The 13,795-nt window shown below is 32.7% G+C and overlaps 1 protein-coding gene and 1 long non-coding RNA gene across 5 annotated transcripts; both read right to left on the bottom strand.

The window, feature by feature from the left end:
- Positions 1–2,748: 2,748 nt before the first annotated feature.
- LOC136200812 (uncharacterized) lies at positions 2,749–6,306 on the bottom strand. 2 transcript variants are annotated; one of them, XR_010673530.1, is made up of 4 exons: positions 6,156–6,306; positions 4,528–5,404; positions 3,586–4,423; positions 2,749–3,149 (listed from the first exon to the last, which is right to left on the bottom strand). It is a non-coding gene; the product is annotated as an uncharacterized lncRNA (long non-coding RNA). The 2 variants fall into 2 exon arrangements; XR_010673529.1 differs by lacking the exon at positions 6,156–6,306 and having other exon boundaries at positions 2,758–3,149; positions 4,528–5,483.
- A 1,313-nt stretch (positions 6,307–7,619) lies between these two features.
- On the bottom strand, positions 7,620–12,814 carry LOC136201359 (uncharacterized). 3 transcript variants are annotated; one of them, XM_065992014.1, is made up of 11 exons: positions 12,372–12,814; positions 10,705–10,880; positions 10,509–10,619; positions 10,315–10,410; positions 10,038–10,217; positions 9,694–9,929; positions 9,329–9,604; positions 9,133–9,225; positions 8,931–9,047; positions 7,991–8,338; positions 7,620–7,903 (listed from the first exon to the last, which is right to left on the bottom strand). In XM_065992014.1, the coding sequence occupies exons 2-9, from the start codon at positions 10,847–10,849 to the stop codon at positions 8,946–8,948; spliced, it is 1,239 nt and encodes a 412-aa protein (XP_065848086.1). In that variant the 5' UTR covers positions 10,850–10,880; positions 12,372–12,814; the 3' UTR covers positions 7,620–7,903; positions 7,991–8,338; positions 8,931–8,945. The 3 variants fall into 3 exon arrangements, with proteins under 3 accessions (XP_065848086.1, XP_065848088.1, XP_065848087.1); XM_065992016.1 differs by having other exon boundaries at positions 9,694–9,782; XM_065992015.1 differs by lacking the exon at positions 12,372–12,814 and adding an exon at positions 12,089–12,355.
- Between the last annotated feature and the right edge of the window lie 981 nt (positions 12,815–13,795).

The following is a 13,795-nucleotide window of genomic DNA, read 5'->3' as shown; positions in this document are numbered from 1 at the left end:
GTGGATATGCTCCCACTGAATTTCATATACACACAGGGTTCATCAGGATTCTGCATGAAACCATATTCAGTTATGTTTTATGATTATTTTTTTCTTTTTTCCCAATTTTTAAGTTACACGGTATTTTTCATTTTTTTAGGAAAGGGTTTATATCATTGCATTAGATGATATTTGGGAAGATTTTAAGTGATTGACAAATACTAGTTAATTCAGTTTTTTTCTAATTTTCAGTAAGGTAGAGCTAAAATTGATCTTACTTGGAAAGGCTATATGTGCATTTTTCTTAAAATGTTTGGGTTAAAGTTATAATAATATAAACATATAATCTTGTAACTCAACTTTCTCATTTATACAACAAAAAATTATACTAATGTTTTTAGTTACTTCTCTAACAATAATAGAGGGTATTGGATGAAATTAGATATGAATGTGGGTCATTATGAACTTTTAAAAATTGAGGCAAAGGGCAACAAATAAAGAGGCAACAAATGTGGGAGCAGTTAAGGTTTTGAGCCAAATAAAGAGGCAACAAATGTATTAAGCTGAAACAATGTGTATGCACAAACGTAAAGTCACTTTTTTTATGTTCATATTATCAAATGCCATGCGACCATAGGAATAATACATTAGATTCCATTAGAATACTATACTTGAAGGAGAACAGTACTAAGCTGATTAAACTCTTGGTAAGTTTGGTTCAGTTATTTTTACAATGTTGCGGGTAGCTAATAGATATTAGCTAATATATTGGATTGCTTTTGTACTAATAGGGTAAATAAGTATACAGTTATACAAACACACATATACAAACAGTGCTCCATGTACAGTTAAAGATATGATGGTTCTTCCTAGTAAAAAATATATTGGTACCGTTATGCAAACAGATAGTGTTCCCTTCAGTGAATCTTCATATATGCCCTTAAAAGAATGCAATTTCTAAAATCAAACATCTATAAATTCAGTGTTCCCTTCAGTGAATCTTTATATATGCCCTTAAAAGAATGCAATTTCAGAAATGCTCATCTATAAATTCACTCTCTTTACTTGGAAACGTTGGAAATACATTAAGATGTCAAATGGAATTAAATTGACTCTCTTTATCAGTGATGGGTCAAAGAATTTAAATTAAAAACATCTCATATAGTTACAAATCAAGTTACCTTTCAAGCATCGCATGCATAGTTTTATCATAGACAAACTAATTATGATAGAAACGTCTAATAACAAAAATTAGCATAGCAACAATGTTTAAAACAAAGTTAAGAAATTTCCAGCAAATTTCACTTAAAACATAAATTTGTATCAGTTAAATAGATTGTTCAGTAACTTGTTTTTCGGATGGAGTACATTCTGTCATATCTTGTTCTTCAGCTGGAGCACATTGCACTACAAAAAAAAGGAGTTTCAGGGACGAAAAAAATCGTCCCCAAAAAACATAAAAATTTGTCCCCTATAGTTTTGGGGACGATTTTTTCATCCTCAATTTTTGTCCTTGTTTCCTCCATCCTTGATTCTATTGGGGACGAAATAAATGATGTCGTCCCAATTTAGAGAGACTACTATCGTCCCCGCTCTTAAGGACGACTATCGTCCCCGTTGAGAGGGACGATAGTCATCCCTGATCCTAGGGATGACATTTTGTCCCTGTTCCTAGGGACGACATGTCGTCCCCGTTGATAGAGACGACAATTTGTCACTATTGCTAGGGATGACATGTCGTCCCCATTGATAGGGACGACATTTTGTCCCTGTTCCTAGGGACGACATGTCGTCCCCATTGATAGGGACGACATTTTGTCCCTATTCCTAGGGACGACATGTCCTCCCCGTTGATAGGGACAACTGTCGTCCCTATTCCTAGGGACAACATTTCATCTCTGTTGATAAGGACGGTTGTCGTCCCCGTTCTTTGGGACGACTGTCGTCTCCGGTCATAGGGACAACTGTCGCCCCCGTTCTTAGGGACAAATTTTCGTCTCTGTTCATAAGAACGATTGTCATTCCTGTTACTAGGGACATCGTTTTGACCCCATTTTTTTAGGATGACTATCGTCCTTGTTTAGAATGACAAATGTCCCTTAAGAATGCTATATATCATTATGAGAGAAAAATATGAAATTCAAAGTGCAGAGCTTAGGATGCTACTTGAGCTTAAACAAGTAAGCTGTGAAGTGCAAAGTTCTAATCTAAAACAGTACAACCTCCATAAAATTCCTATTAACTAAAAAAGTATGACAAATGTCTAATTACAAATGTTTTACCGTTTTAACTTGCTGATGTACTTGCTGATGTAATCAGCAAGGATTTGTCCTCTGATTGATTAATAAAAGGTCAACTCGACCTTGAAAAAAAAGAATGAATACAGTTGAGTTAATGATTCCAATTTAATTGAAACTTTAGCCTTTTGAATGAAAGAAACATAGGATGCTGCCATAAATAAAACAACATAGAAATAATAATACAATTAATACCTAATGCATAATTATTAGGAACTACGCAGAGCTCGAAGAGAGGCATAATGAATGCCTAAATGATTCAGTATTTTCAAATTTCAGGGGACTCATATAGACATAGCAGCATAGGTTTAGTTACATCTTCGGAGTCACAAAATAGATTTTTGGGAAAGTATCAATTTGGACTCCACATAAATTAGTATTAATATAGACTTAACGTTTAAAAAATGTATCAACTTAGACATCGAGAACGGATTGGACACATCATTCCTATTACTCCATTAAGTTCTAATTGAGGTGTCTCGTTCCGTTATAGAGACCTAAATTGGTACCATTTTTTAAACGTTAAACATATATTGGTGTTATTTTGTACGTGGAGCCTAAATTCATACTTCCCTAAAAACCATAAGCCTATTTTGATACCTTATCCCTGAACTATAACATGAATATTACAGCTATATTCTAATTCAAGCATCAGATAACACATAAATTAACCATGTAAAAACCCTTCAGCATCAAAAGGTTAAAAGCATAAAATTGCATTTACAGCTCTAGTTTAATATCCCATGATACGTTCTATGGTTAGACAATGACATCAATTTATATACACAGAAACTAACCTACAACACCAGCTCATCGTAGATAAATCCTCTCAGTAGTAGTTCCTTGCTTTCTTCTTGGACCGTTAATCTTTTCCTGTTCAAAATAATTTCATGCAAGTTAGCTAGTCCACTAAATTATGCATATGAAATTCTAATTTCAAGGTAAATTTAAAATATTCTTCCATTCAAATTATAGTAAAAAAGGTTTAGGCGTACAAATTCTAATCCCATGCATATGAAATCTAAACCCAAAAGACTATTCTACAACAAGAATTTGAATCCAATTTCTAATACTCAAAACAATTGTTTAAAATTCAAATTCACTATTTATGCAACATCTAATTGAGGACTAAAAGAGGTAACCTACTATTTTTTTTAACAGAAGTAACATATTCTAAACATTCTTTTCTTTTAATTTAGTTTACAAATATATGCAACACTGTGTTCTAAAATAGAAAATGATAATTGAACTTCATCAGTAATTATAGAAATATCAAGATTGTGCAGCAAATAAGAATCAAAATTAGTACCTTCTGACCAACCAATCATGTTCTATTCCCCTTTAAATTAGTGTCATGTTTTGTCCCCTTCAATCATCATCATCATCATTGATCACGTTAACATCTTCATCACCACTAACTTCTTCGTCGGTTTCAAGTTGATTGTAATCATCATCATCATCACAATCATCAATATTAATTGGAATTATTTCTTCTGCTTGATTAGCAATTGGAAGAGGTATTTCTTCAAAACCAAAAACAGCCTCATTCTCCATGGCTTCATCATCATCATCTATAGGTCTTGTTGCATGAAAATCAGCGGTGATCTTCTCTTCTTGAAAAACATCACCATCTTCATTTTTCTCAGAAATATCCTCTAGTGATTGAAAAGGCAATTTATATATGTCCCTAGGATGATTTTTCACCACAATAAGCCAATTTTTTTTTTTTTTGGGATCTTGAACATAAAAGACTTGTTCAGCTTGAGAAGCTAAAATAAATGGCACATCTGTTTTTAATCGACCATGGCCTTGACACTTGTGATTGAGAAATCATCTACTGTATATCCACTTCCTTTATGGCTCACATCAAACCATTCACATTTGAATAAGTAAACACAATTCATTCCTGAGTACTGGATCTCCCAAACATCTGTCAAATTCCCATAATACTCTTTATCACAAGAACTATCATCACCCCTAGACAAGACTCCTGAATTTTGACTCTTGCGATTCATTTGACGATTTACAGTATGAAACCGATAGCCATTCACAATATGACCCGAGTAACTCTTGTAGCGTGGGTATGGACCAAAAGCAAGATTCATAAGATCCTTAGAAACAACATCATGTTCATTTAATTCATAAACCTGCAAGTTCATCAATAATATAAATGTAATTTATTGAAAACATGGACTAATAATGAGATATAACCTCAAACAAATTATAATAATCCATAGATATATTCACATACATGATCCTCGAACCATTTTGGAAATTCTGCATTATATCTCTGTACACATAAACAACCTCTGCAGTCTTGGTTTTAATGGGAAATAGCGTAAGACCTTGTGTGGAATTTTCTTATTATCGTTTGAATTGTCACCAGACTTCCACCTAGACAATCCACATATTTCACAAGATGTTGCATTTGCAAGTGGACCCCAATATAAAGTGCACATATTTTAACAGACATCATATTTTTCATAATGAAGACCCAAACGACGGATATATTTCTTTGCACTACTGTATGACTCAGGCATAGTATGTTTCCCATTCAGTATTATAACTAAGTAAATCGTCAAAAGATTTATTTGTCCATCTGTGAAAACTCTTCATGTGAAGTAACTTGACAATAGTAGCCAATTTCGAGAGTTCACATCCTGAATGCAATTTCTCCTTAGCTTCATTTAGTAATCGATAAAACTCACCAGCATCCCCTTTAGGTTCCCATAGCATACTATTACTGTCACAATCATTACCAACTGAACTATCATGATCAACACTATATATATCATTGACCAATCCAACCATATCATCATCCGACTCATTATCATTATCATTCGGATATTCATTGATACCACGTTCTTCATTTGGAGACTCCCCATGAAAATACCAAACTGTATATGTGGTTATAATTCCAAATTTCAACAAGTGAAATCTAATCGTAGATTCATCATTATAAACAACATTTCTACATTTTTTGCAAGGACATTGAATCACGTCGGTCAACAATTTAAATCTGTACGCATACTTCAAAAAAGTTTCAACTCCTTCAATGTAACTACGATATTTTCTATTGGCAAGAGCCATCCAACTCTTATCAATATCCATATCGTTTATGAACCAATCTGAAATTAAATCACATATTAACATTATGTATAATTGATTTAACATACAATAATGAGGATTAAGTGTCAAATATGATACTAGAACTAAGCACCAAAAAACCAAAAAATTGAGAACAAAAAGAGTTACTCATTCCATCAATGTCTCAAATTGCATTTTTTACGGTTTGAAAAAAAAGTTTCTCTATAATTTATGTCAACCAGATTTATATTTGAAGTTGACCTATCAAGGGCTTCATGTGAATTTATCTTTGCATTTCATGGCTCATTTTACATTTAGTTAGCTAACTAGAAATACCATTATATAAGACAGAGCATACTTGCCTAGCTAAAATAGTCAAGACTTTATACATACAACTACTTTATTTGCAATCTCTTAGTTTTTTTTATCTAAGCATCAAACCAATCATAAATACAAACCTCATCCACTACTATTAGGATGCATACTATCTTGGTTTTTGAGACAAGTAGGAACTTAGTTCACAGTTTCCATAATTTTAAACTGGAAGTATTTTTTATATGGCTCAGTCAGGTATTTTGACAAACACTTGGTGATGAAAAGGCCACCAAATCACAAAAAGACCTAAAATCCCCAAAGCAATCATATGCAATGAAATTTTAGATTAACTTCAAACAAAATGAGCAGTTCTATTCTATAAACCAACACACAATTATGGAGATGAATAAATTAGAAGACAGATTAAAAAAACAAGTGATACAAACTTAAAAATTAAAAAACGACCAATCATCTAACCTCTATGGACGAACGTTGACGACGCGAAGCAACCGAGGTTGGGTCCAGGTAGCTACTGTTGTCTCGCCTGAATCGCCTGACAAGGGTATTGCGTTTTCTCCATTTTGGCGTAAGAAATTAGGATGAAAGAGGGGCTCGCAGTTTGGGATTAGATTATAATTGATTTTGTTTTATTGAAACGCTGTGTCTAATGAAACCATGTCCTTTTGGTCTATTGAAAAAAAAAATTTAAATATAAATCATTATTAAATACCAGAATTTCAAATAAATCCCACTTCAAAATTTGATTCCAAAATATCCGATCAATCCATTTTTTTTTTGTATTAAACCCAAAATTATTCATGCCTTATGTCTATTGTTAATTTATTAAAACAATTTTCCAATTAATTGTATTTGTTATTCGATCCGCTCATGAGTGGTTTTGACGTTAGGCTTGATAAAAGATTGATAGTATTCCGTCCAATTTATAAAGGGAAAAGGTGTAAAAATGCCCCCTAACATTTACAGCCAAGGGCAATTTTACCGCTAACGTTTAAAATAATGCAATTTTACCCCTGACATTGGCAACCATGAGCCATTTTATCCCTAACGTTGTCAAGTTTGGTCAATTTTAGAAATAATTCATCAAATTGTCCTCTCGATCATCATTCTTGCATGTGAGTGTCATAAACATAGGATTAGATTTGGAAAAAAATTTAAAAAATATACTTTCTATTTTACGAGTTGGACAAAAAAAAATTCAAAATATTTCGCCGAATGTTAAGGGTAAAATTGCTCTTCGCGGCCAACGTTAAAGTATAATTGCATCATTGACGTTAAGGGTAAATTTGCTCCTGGCCGTAAACGTTAGGTGCATATTTTGCACCTTATCCCATTTATAAATAACTCGAGCTTGATTACAATTTTAGTAAATAGGAATTTAGGCTCGAACCGAGTTCTACTTTTAGTTCGAGCTTGTGTATTTTCTGATAATCCGAGTATAAGCATGTCAAAGTTGAACAGCTTTTGAGTGGTTTGGTGTTCAGTTCGATAAAAACTCGACTACTTATCCACAACTAAACTACCGTCGCCTCTCTGTCCATGCCAACAAAATCAACTTAATTATACTTCAAACAGTATTATAACTCTCTAGGAGCCATGGATGAAACCAAGGGAATAGGATCTATGCAAGATTGTGTAGAAGAGCTAAGTGGCCATAGATGAGACTTATAAATCAATTAATGAAATGGGGAAGACCAAAGCCTCTAATTTTCAGCTAATGATTAGCGATATTCAGCCTTGACAGGTGAAGCTACTTAGCATATTTAACTACTTGTACAAACAGCTTGCTTTTCAAAGCAGACAATGGATGGCAAGTTTCAAAGCAGACAATTTCAATAGCTCGGCTGACCTCCATTTTAGCTCAGGATTACACCCACATTTTTTTTTATCGTAAGCAGCAGCTTTGCTGCCAAGCCAGCTTCCTCAGCAAACACAACACAATCTTATTCGCACAATATTGATATGCAACCTCTAAACAACTTTCTGATACTTTCATCAGTCCACTATGAAATTTAATAAATTTAGAATCTAAAACCTTATGTAAATTGAAATCAAAACATTTAAAAATCCATCCTAAACCAAAAACATCATCCCTATCAATGTTGAAAAGTAATAAACTAGTGATATTAATCAATAAAGCAAGCAAGTTCAAAATTAACGAATCCATCAATTGACAACCTTCACAAGTCCATTTGCATCTCTTCCTCCTACAAAATTGTAAGAACAAAAACACCCAATTAACAATATGGTTTATTATATAGTTCAAAAGCAAATGTGTTTAATTAAGTACTTACCAAAGCATTCTGTGTACTCCTTGAGCTATTTTCTTTTAACATTATTTCCATCCTTCTGCAATACGATTCAGAAACCTGTTGTCGCTCCACCTCATGTTCATCTTGCGCCTTTCTATGCCCTTCGTGTGCCTTTAATTCAGCTGTCAGTCTTGCAACCTCATTTTTAAGCGCATTAACTTCATCATTTTTACCATTAGACATCATTCCTCTAGTAATTGCTTTATATCCCAATCCTTTACCACGAACATATCCTGATCTAACTCCAAATACCTGTTGTAGCACATGATCTGATGTGGGAACAGACTGATTATCATTTATCGGCTGATCCTCAACCCTTTGCATATCTTCCTATATTATGTAAAACATAAGTGAAATTTAATAAGCGAATTATAAAGATATGAAACAGCCTGAAACACAAACAAGTACCTAAAAAAGAAGACCAAACATATATAATATTATGGACCAATCAATCACCAATTGTCTAATAACTCAATCATAAGACCATAATAGAGATTTCACTTGAAATTAGATTTAAGAAAATAAGTTTCAGCATTATGTAAATTTCAGAACCTGCACATCCCATATGATAAAAGTAGTACAATAGTTCTTCATTATGCTTTTTGATGCAGACTTTTACACAAATTGATCATCCATCCAATAACTAAATGCAAAAAAACCACATGCCAATCCACAATATTTGTATAACACTTGTCACTATTGTAGTTTTTTCAACTAACTAGAACACATGAAACTGAAAATGTCATAAGCACATTTTAGGCATCTGAACCAAGTACAAGAAAAGCAAAGAGCTTTTATGATTATATTTAAAATCAGAATCACAACATCAATAGAAACACATGAAATAAGCGTATCAAACAAAGGTTAATCTAGTTTGACAGGATCCTAACAAGGCAATTGCTTAAAAAACTCTATTACTTACATAAATCCTTTTTGATTATGAATCATGGAATGTAGTTTGTCCTTGGTCATTTGTAATTCCATGAGTGGCCTTCCACACATCAGAAGCCTTTGGCAATTCGCCTAATTCCTCATCCATCTTCAACATTAATAGTATAATCATCTTAAATAGAACTAGTCAAACCCTTTAAAAATAATTGATAAGAGTTGCTCTATATATTTACCATTTTATACTCTACTTGTGCGAAAGGGGTTAGACCAGTTGAAGAAACCACTATTTGAGAAGCACGATTAGTTGAATTAATATAACTTTGTTCCTACAAATTAATAATGTGTAAGAAAGCATTCATTTAAAATTAAATTAACAATAATACATACTAACCATCACCTAATAAATTAAACAAAACATTATATATTAACCTGAAAATCCTCGCTTCCAAAAACTTTAAGCATGTCTTTCCAAGCATCTCCAGATAGTTCTGTAGGAACATGTTTCAAGCGTTCCTCATCATTACTATACATGCGATATTGGTTATGTAATTTATATTTCCATCTGCGATATGCCGTTTTCATCTGAAAGAAACAGAAGTACTCAAATTTAGCTTTTTTCATTTCTGGCGTATCGGGCTCCTCCTTTCCTAACTCTTCACGTTTCTTCCACTTTTCAGGGCTATCAGTGCTAACATCAAAATAGTCCTGTACAATATGTAGGTTCATTAAATATTTAATAAAATTTAACAATTCTACACAATAAATAAAAATCGGTCCAACACAATAATATTTACTTGAATCATAGCCCACAAACGGGACCTGTGCTTCTTTTCAATTTCATCCCAAGACTCAGTCGGAGGTCTATAAATTCTAGCGCAGTATCCTAACCATGACGATAATTTATTAGAATGCTTCCCAATTGGTCTAAAATATCTGCCCGGTGGAATGAAAACAACTAATTTGTTTTTCCTTCCATTGGTAAGTTTGTCGAGATCCATCCCTTTGTATGGTCCCCTACCAACTGATCTCGCTAAAAAATAAGTAACAACACTAATTAATTAAAAAAAACAGAATGAAGATATTCTGATTTTTCGTATAAAGTGCTAAAAAAAGATGTTAAGTTATAAATGAAACAAACCTCGAAAAGTTTCTGAATTTTCAGCGCTTATCTCCGTATCTGATAGGCAAGGATAGTCAGATTCATGATTATCAATGGGATTATCAGATTGTGGATGGTCAGAACCTTGCAAGTGACAAGCATCTATCTCATCAACATTTTCATTATCAGCATTGTTGATTATAGTACGCCTCATTTTGTCTAATATTAGATAACGAACAAAGAGTTATTATACATTCTAAAAAACATTTATATAAAAAAACTCGATAAATGAAAATTATAATAACCGTGGTCATACCGAGAGTAGATCGGCTTAATGAAGAATGCAAACCTTCATCATCGAAAGTAGCACGTGTACGAGGACTGGACGTTGTAATCCTTTTATTTCTAAGATCTTAATTGACAAAATAAAATGATTACTAGATATTATAAATAGCTTATTCATATTAAATACAAGAATAAGAAATAAATCATAACTTGCATATAATGTACCGTTCATTGACGCAACAGAAGATGGTGTACGTGCAGTTGCATTTCTAGTTGCTTCATTAATGTTAGCAGCACTCTGTACCTTCTTTTCTCTTGAGATTTGTCTCCATCCCTCTATGAAACAAAAGTTAACATATATAATATCATACATGGTACTAGGAAAATAAAAGCTAAATGATTCAAAATATTATATTTTTACCTTGATTTGCACCTAAAGTAGGCAATTGTTGACTTGTCGGGGAAATTGTATCTTCATCAGAATAATCATTTAAGATAGGTCGGTGAGGTTTAAGTACCGGACGTAATCTCCTCTTGTACTTCTTGCGTTTTTTTACACTCTCCATACTCTAACAATTGAATTAACCTTTTTATAACCTGTCAGAAATAATTTCTTAGTCCAAAATACATCTATAAAATACAAGCTCAATAGTCAAATTCTTTCATGTATTAAAGAAGCAGATCCAAAAACACATATACTGTGATGTTTTTTTTTTGTGTTTGTTTTGTTATTTAAGGCTTAATTTATGATTTGAGTTACATAGAAATTACTCTTAAGTGATTCATAATTTTTATATCCTTCATAGAAAAAAATAAAAAAATCAAGTAAACAAAATGCCTAGTTTTCTAAGTCTAAGATTTAAATCATAGCAGAAATCATAATTATACAGAAACAATTATAATCTAATTTACAGAATTAACATCAACTTAACAAGACTAAGTGCTGAATATAAACATCAAACACATTAGCTAAGGGAACAACAAACAACAGAGGAGAAAAAAACAGAGCTTCTATTGAAACTGACATCATTTCTTCTTTTTTGACCTGTCTCTTTTCCCAGATTGTAATATCTTTTTTTTTCCTTTTTTTGTGCGTGTAAACTCCAGATCCAGATAACCATGATATCTAATGAATTGACCTCAATGCTCTATTTATAGTTTGACATGTATGACTACGTATAGCTTGACATGTATGACTACGTATACCCTCACATATAATAAATACTACTTTTTCCTTTCCCATTAGTCATACTCATGGGCTACATTCTCATTTTCATAATCAAATTTCATCTTTTTCAAGACAATATTTTCTGTACATATACAAATGTAAGCATTTTTCTTGTGATCAAATTCATCTCTGAACAGTCAAAAATCACTTTGAAGTTAAATATACTCATGGTTTGTTTCCAGGAATATTCCACTTCTCAAGTTTGATGCACTCAATCTTGTGTTTTCATCAAAATATGCCATAAAAATTCTAATATTGCTTAATCAAAGACCAACACAGGAATTTTTTTAATCCAATTCCCAATTCCCATTTCATAATTTAGTTTTGTCTAGCTAACTAAACAAATACCAATTAGGATATTTGAAAATTGAACCCATACCACCAAACTCCGTCGAAGCAAAATAATCAAGCTGCATACAAAATTTCCACCTGTTGTTTTTTTTCCATATTACTCTTAAGTGAATCATACAAATAAGTATAAAAATCAATTGTTAACCAACTAATAACAAATGTTAACCAACTACAGATGAATCATAAATATTGAAAAAAAAAATTGACAGAGAAAGAGAAGGAATACCTAGTGTGTAAAGAACAAAAACGCTACCAGACTTGTAGAAAATGTTGGTATAGCACAGGAAAACTTAGTGAGTCTGTATTACGTGGGTTTTATTCCACAAAAAAAGTGGCGCCAAATTTACCCTCCAAATCACAGCTTAAGATCGTGTTAAATGATACACGTTTTCATCAGTATTTGGTTTTTATCCCTTAGGAAACTTAAATCACAGAATAAATCAAATTACTAAATTTCAAAAATCTAATATGAGCATACAAAACTCCATTAGAATAGAGGACCAAATTACCTGTCAAGGGATTCTAGCGCTGAAATCACAGTTCTCTCCAATTTTATTATTTCTTTGAGAAAGAAAACCTTGAGCTCCATCTACCAGCTGAGTCATGGATTGGAGTATACAAATAGTCTCCAATTTTCGCCCTAGATCTAAGTAAAAGGCAGAATTGTCAAGTGCCTCCTTAGGCAATAAACTCATCCAGTAATTAGGGGTTAATTCTCTCAGCTTCAATTAAAATATAAATTGGCTTCTAGATTGCTGGCCCTTCTCAGCTTGGTAGGAAGAATAAGATGCTGATGAAGAAATAATAGAGAGAAGAAGAGAGTAAAGATGAAATAATAATAGAATTTCATCTCACACCAGTTTCAATTTCAGTGGATTTAAAGAGAGTAAGAAAAGAATGAATAACCCAAAGATGAAAACTTAATTTCTACAGAGAGTTTTGCTCTTGAGGTGAAGACGGGGGCCATGGAAATGAGGTAGGTGAAGGGTTGGCTGCGTGGTCCCCAAAGAGTACAGATTGTTTTCCAAAATAAAAATTTAATTCGAAATATGTTAAAAAGTAATAAATTTAATTGATTATAATTAATATAAATATATACTAATATCAAATTGTCCCCAATTATACTATTAAAGTGTATTAGAGACAATACAAAATTATGTCTTCTTTACTAATTCAATAATGTTAATAGAGGACAATATAATATAATCGTCCCTAAGAATTTGTGCCTGAAACTCTCTTTTTTTGTAGTGTTGTGACATTGTGTCATCTCTTCTTTAAAAGGCAACTTCTCCGGTTCACTCGTGCTCAAAACAGGACCACCAGACCCTGTATCCATGTAAATTGGTTCTTCATGCAAAGGGCATTTCTTTCTATACTCGGTGAATTCTTTAGTTGTCTCATTCAAAGCTTTTTCATAGCCATCTAAGAGATTTCTCGTCATGTATAGTTCGTGTTTGAGCCTAGAAGTCTCCATATGTCTTCTTTGTTGCTCCTCCATCTTCGCCTTGTGCAAATTATGAACCATGTTATTCTGATGATCGAACTCGCTAAGAAACATTTGTTGTTGGATACTCGAGTTTTGATAAGCCTGCTCTTTCGCATGATAGGACATCCCAGCTTTTTCCAAGACTTGTTGCATTTGCTCCATATACATATGGAATTCGGATGTTGACTTCAAATTATTATCCCAACGTCCAAGAAAAACAATAATATAAAGAAGTGATAAGGGTCAGATTTGACTCTTACAGTACTAATATCAAAAAAAACTATAACTTGAACAAGCATGTGAGAGTTTTTCTGGAGGTAGTCATAAGGGTCAGATTTGACTCTTACAGTACTTCCTACTATCTTTCTTCAAATGTTTATGAATCCCGGAGAAGCTCCTGAACTAAACTCTTTTTCAAACAGATAAGTTTAATATTATCAGGAATAT

This window comes from Euphorbia lathyris, chromosome 7 (genome assembly GCF_963576675.1).
Source record: "Euphorbia lathyris chromosome 7, ddEupLath1.1, whole genome shotgun sequence".
NCBI classification, from domain to species: domain Eukaryota; kingdom Viridiplantae; phylum Streptophyta; class Magnoliopsida; order Malpighiales; family Euphorbiaceae; genus Euphorbia; species Euphorbia lathyris.
Note: the sequence above shows the minus strand (reverse complement) of the source record. Positions and strands in the feature narration are given on the sequence as shown.

Excerpts from the sequence above, each read along its gene's own strand:
- LOC136201359 (XM_065992014.1), bottom strand. The coding sequence starts at position 10,849 with ATGGAGAGTGTAAAAAAACGCAAGAAGTACAAGAGGAGATTACGTCCG. Across the intron at positions 10,218-10,314 it reads ATTAAGCCGATCTACTCTCG|ACAAAATGAGGCGTACTATA; the intron begins GTATGACCACGG and ends ATCTAATATTAG. Across the intron at positions 9,930-10,037 it reads AAATTCAGAAACTTTTCGAG|CGAGATCAGTTGGTAGGGGA; the intron begins GTTTGTTTCATT and ends CTTATTTTTTAG.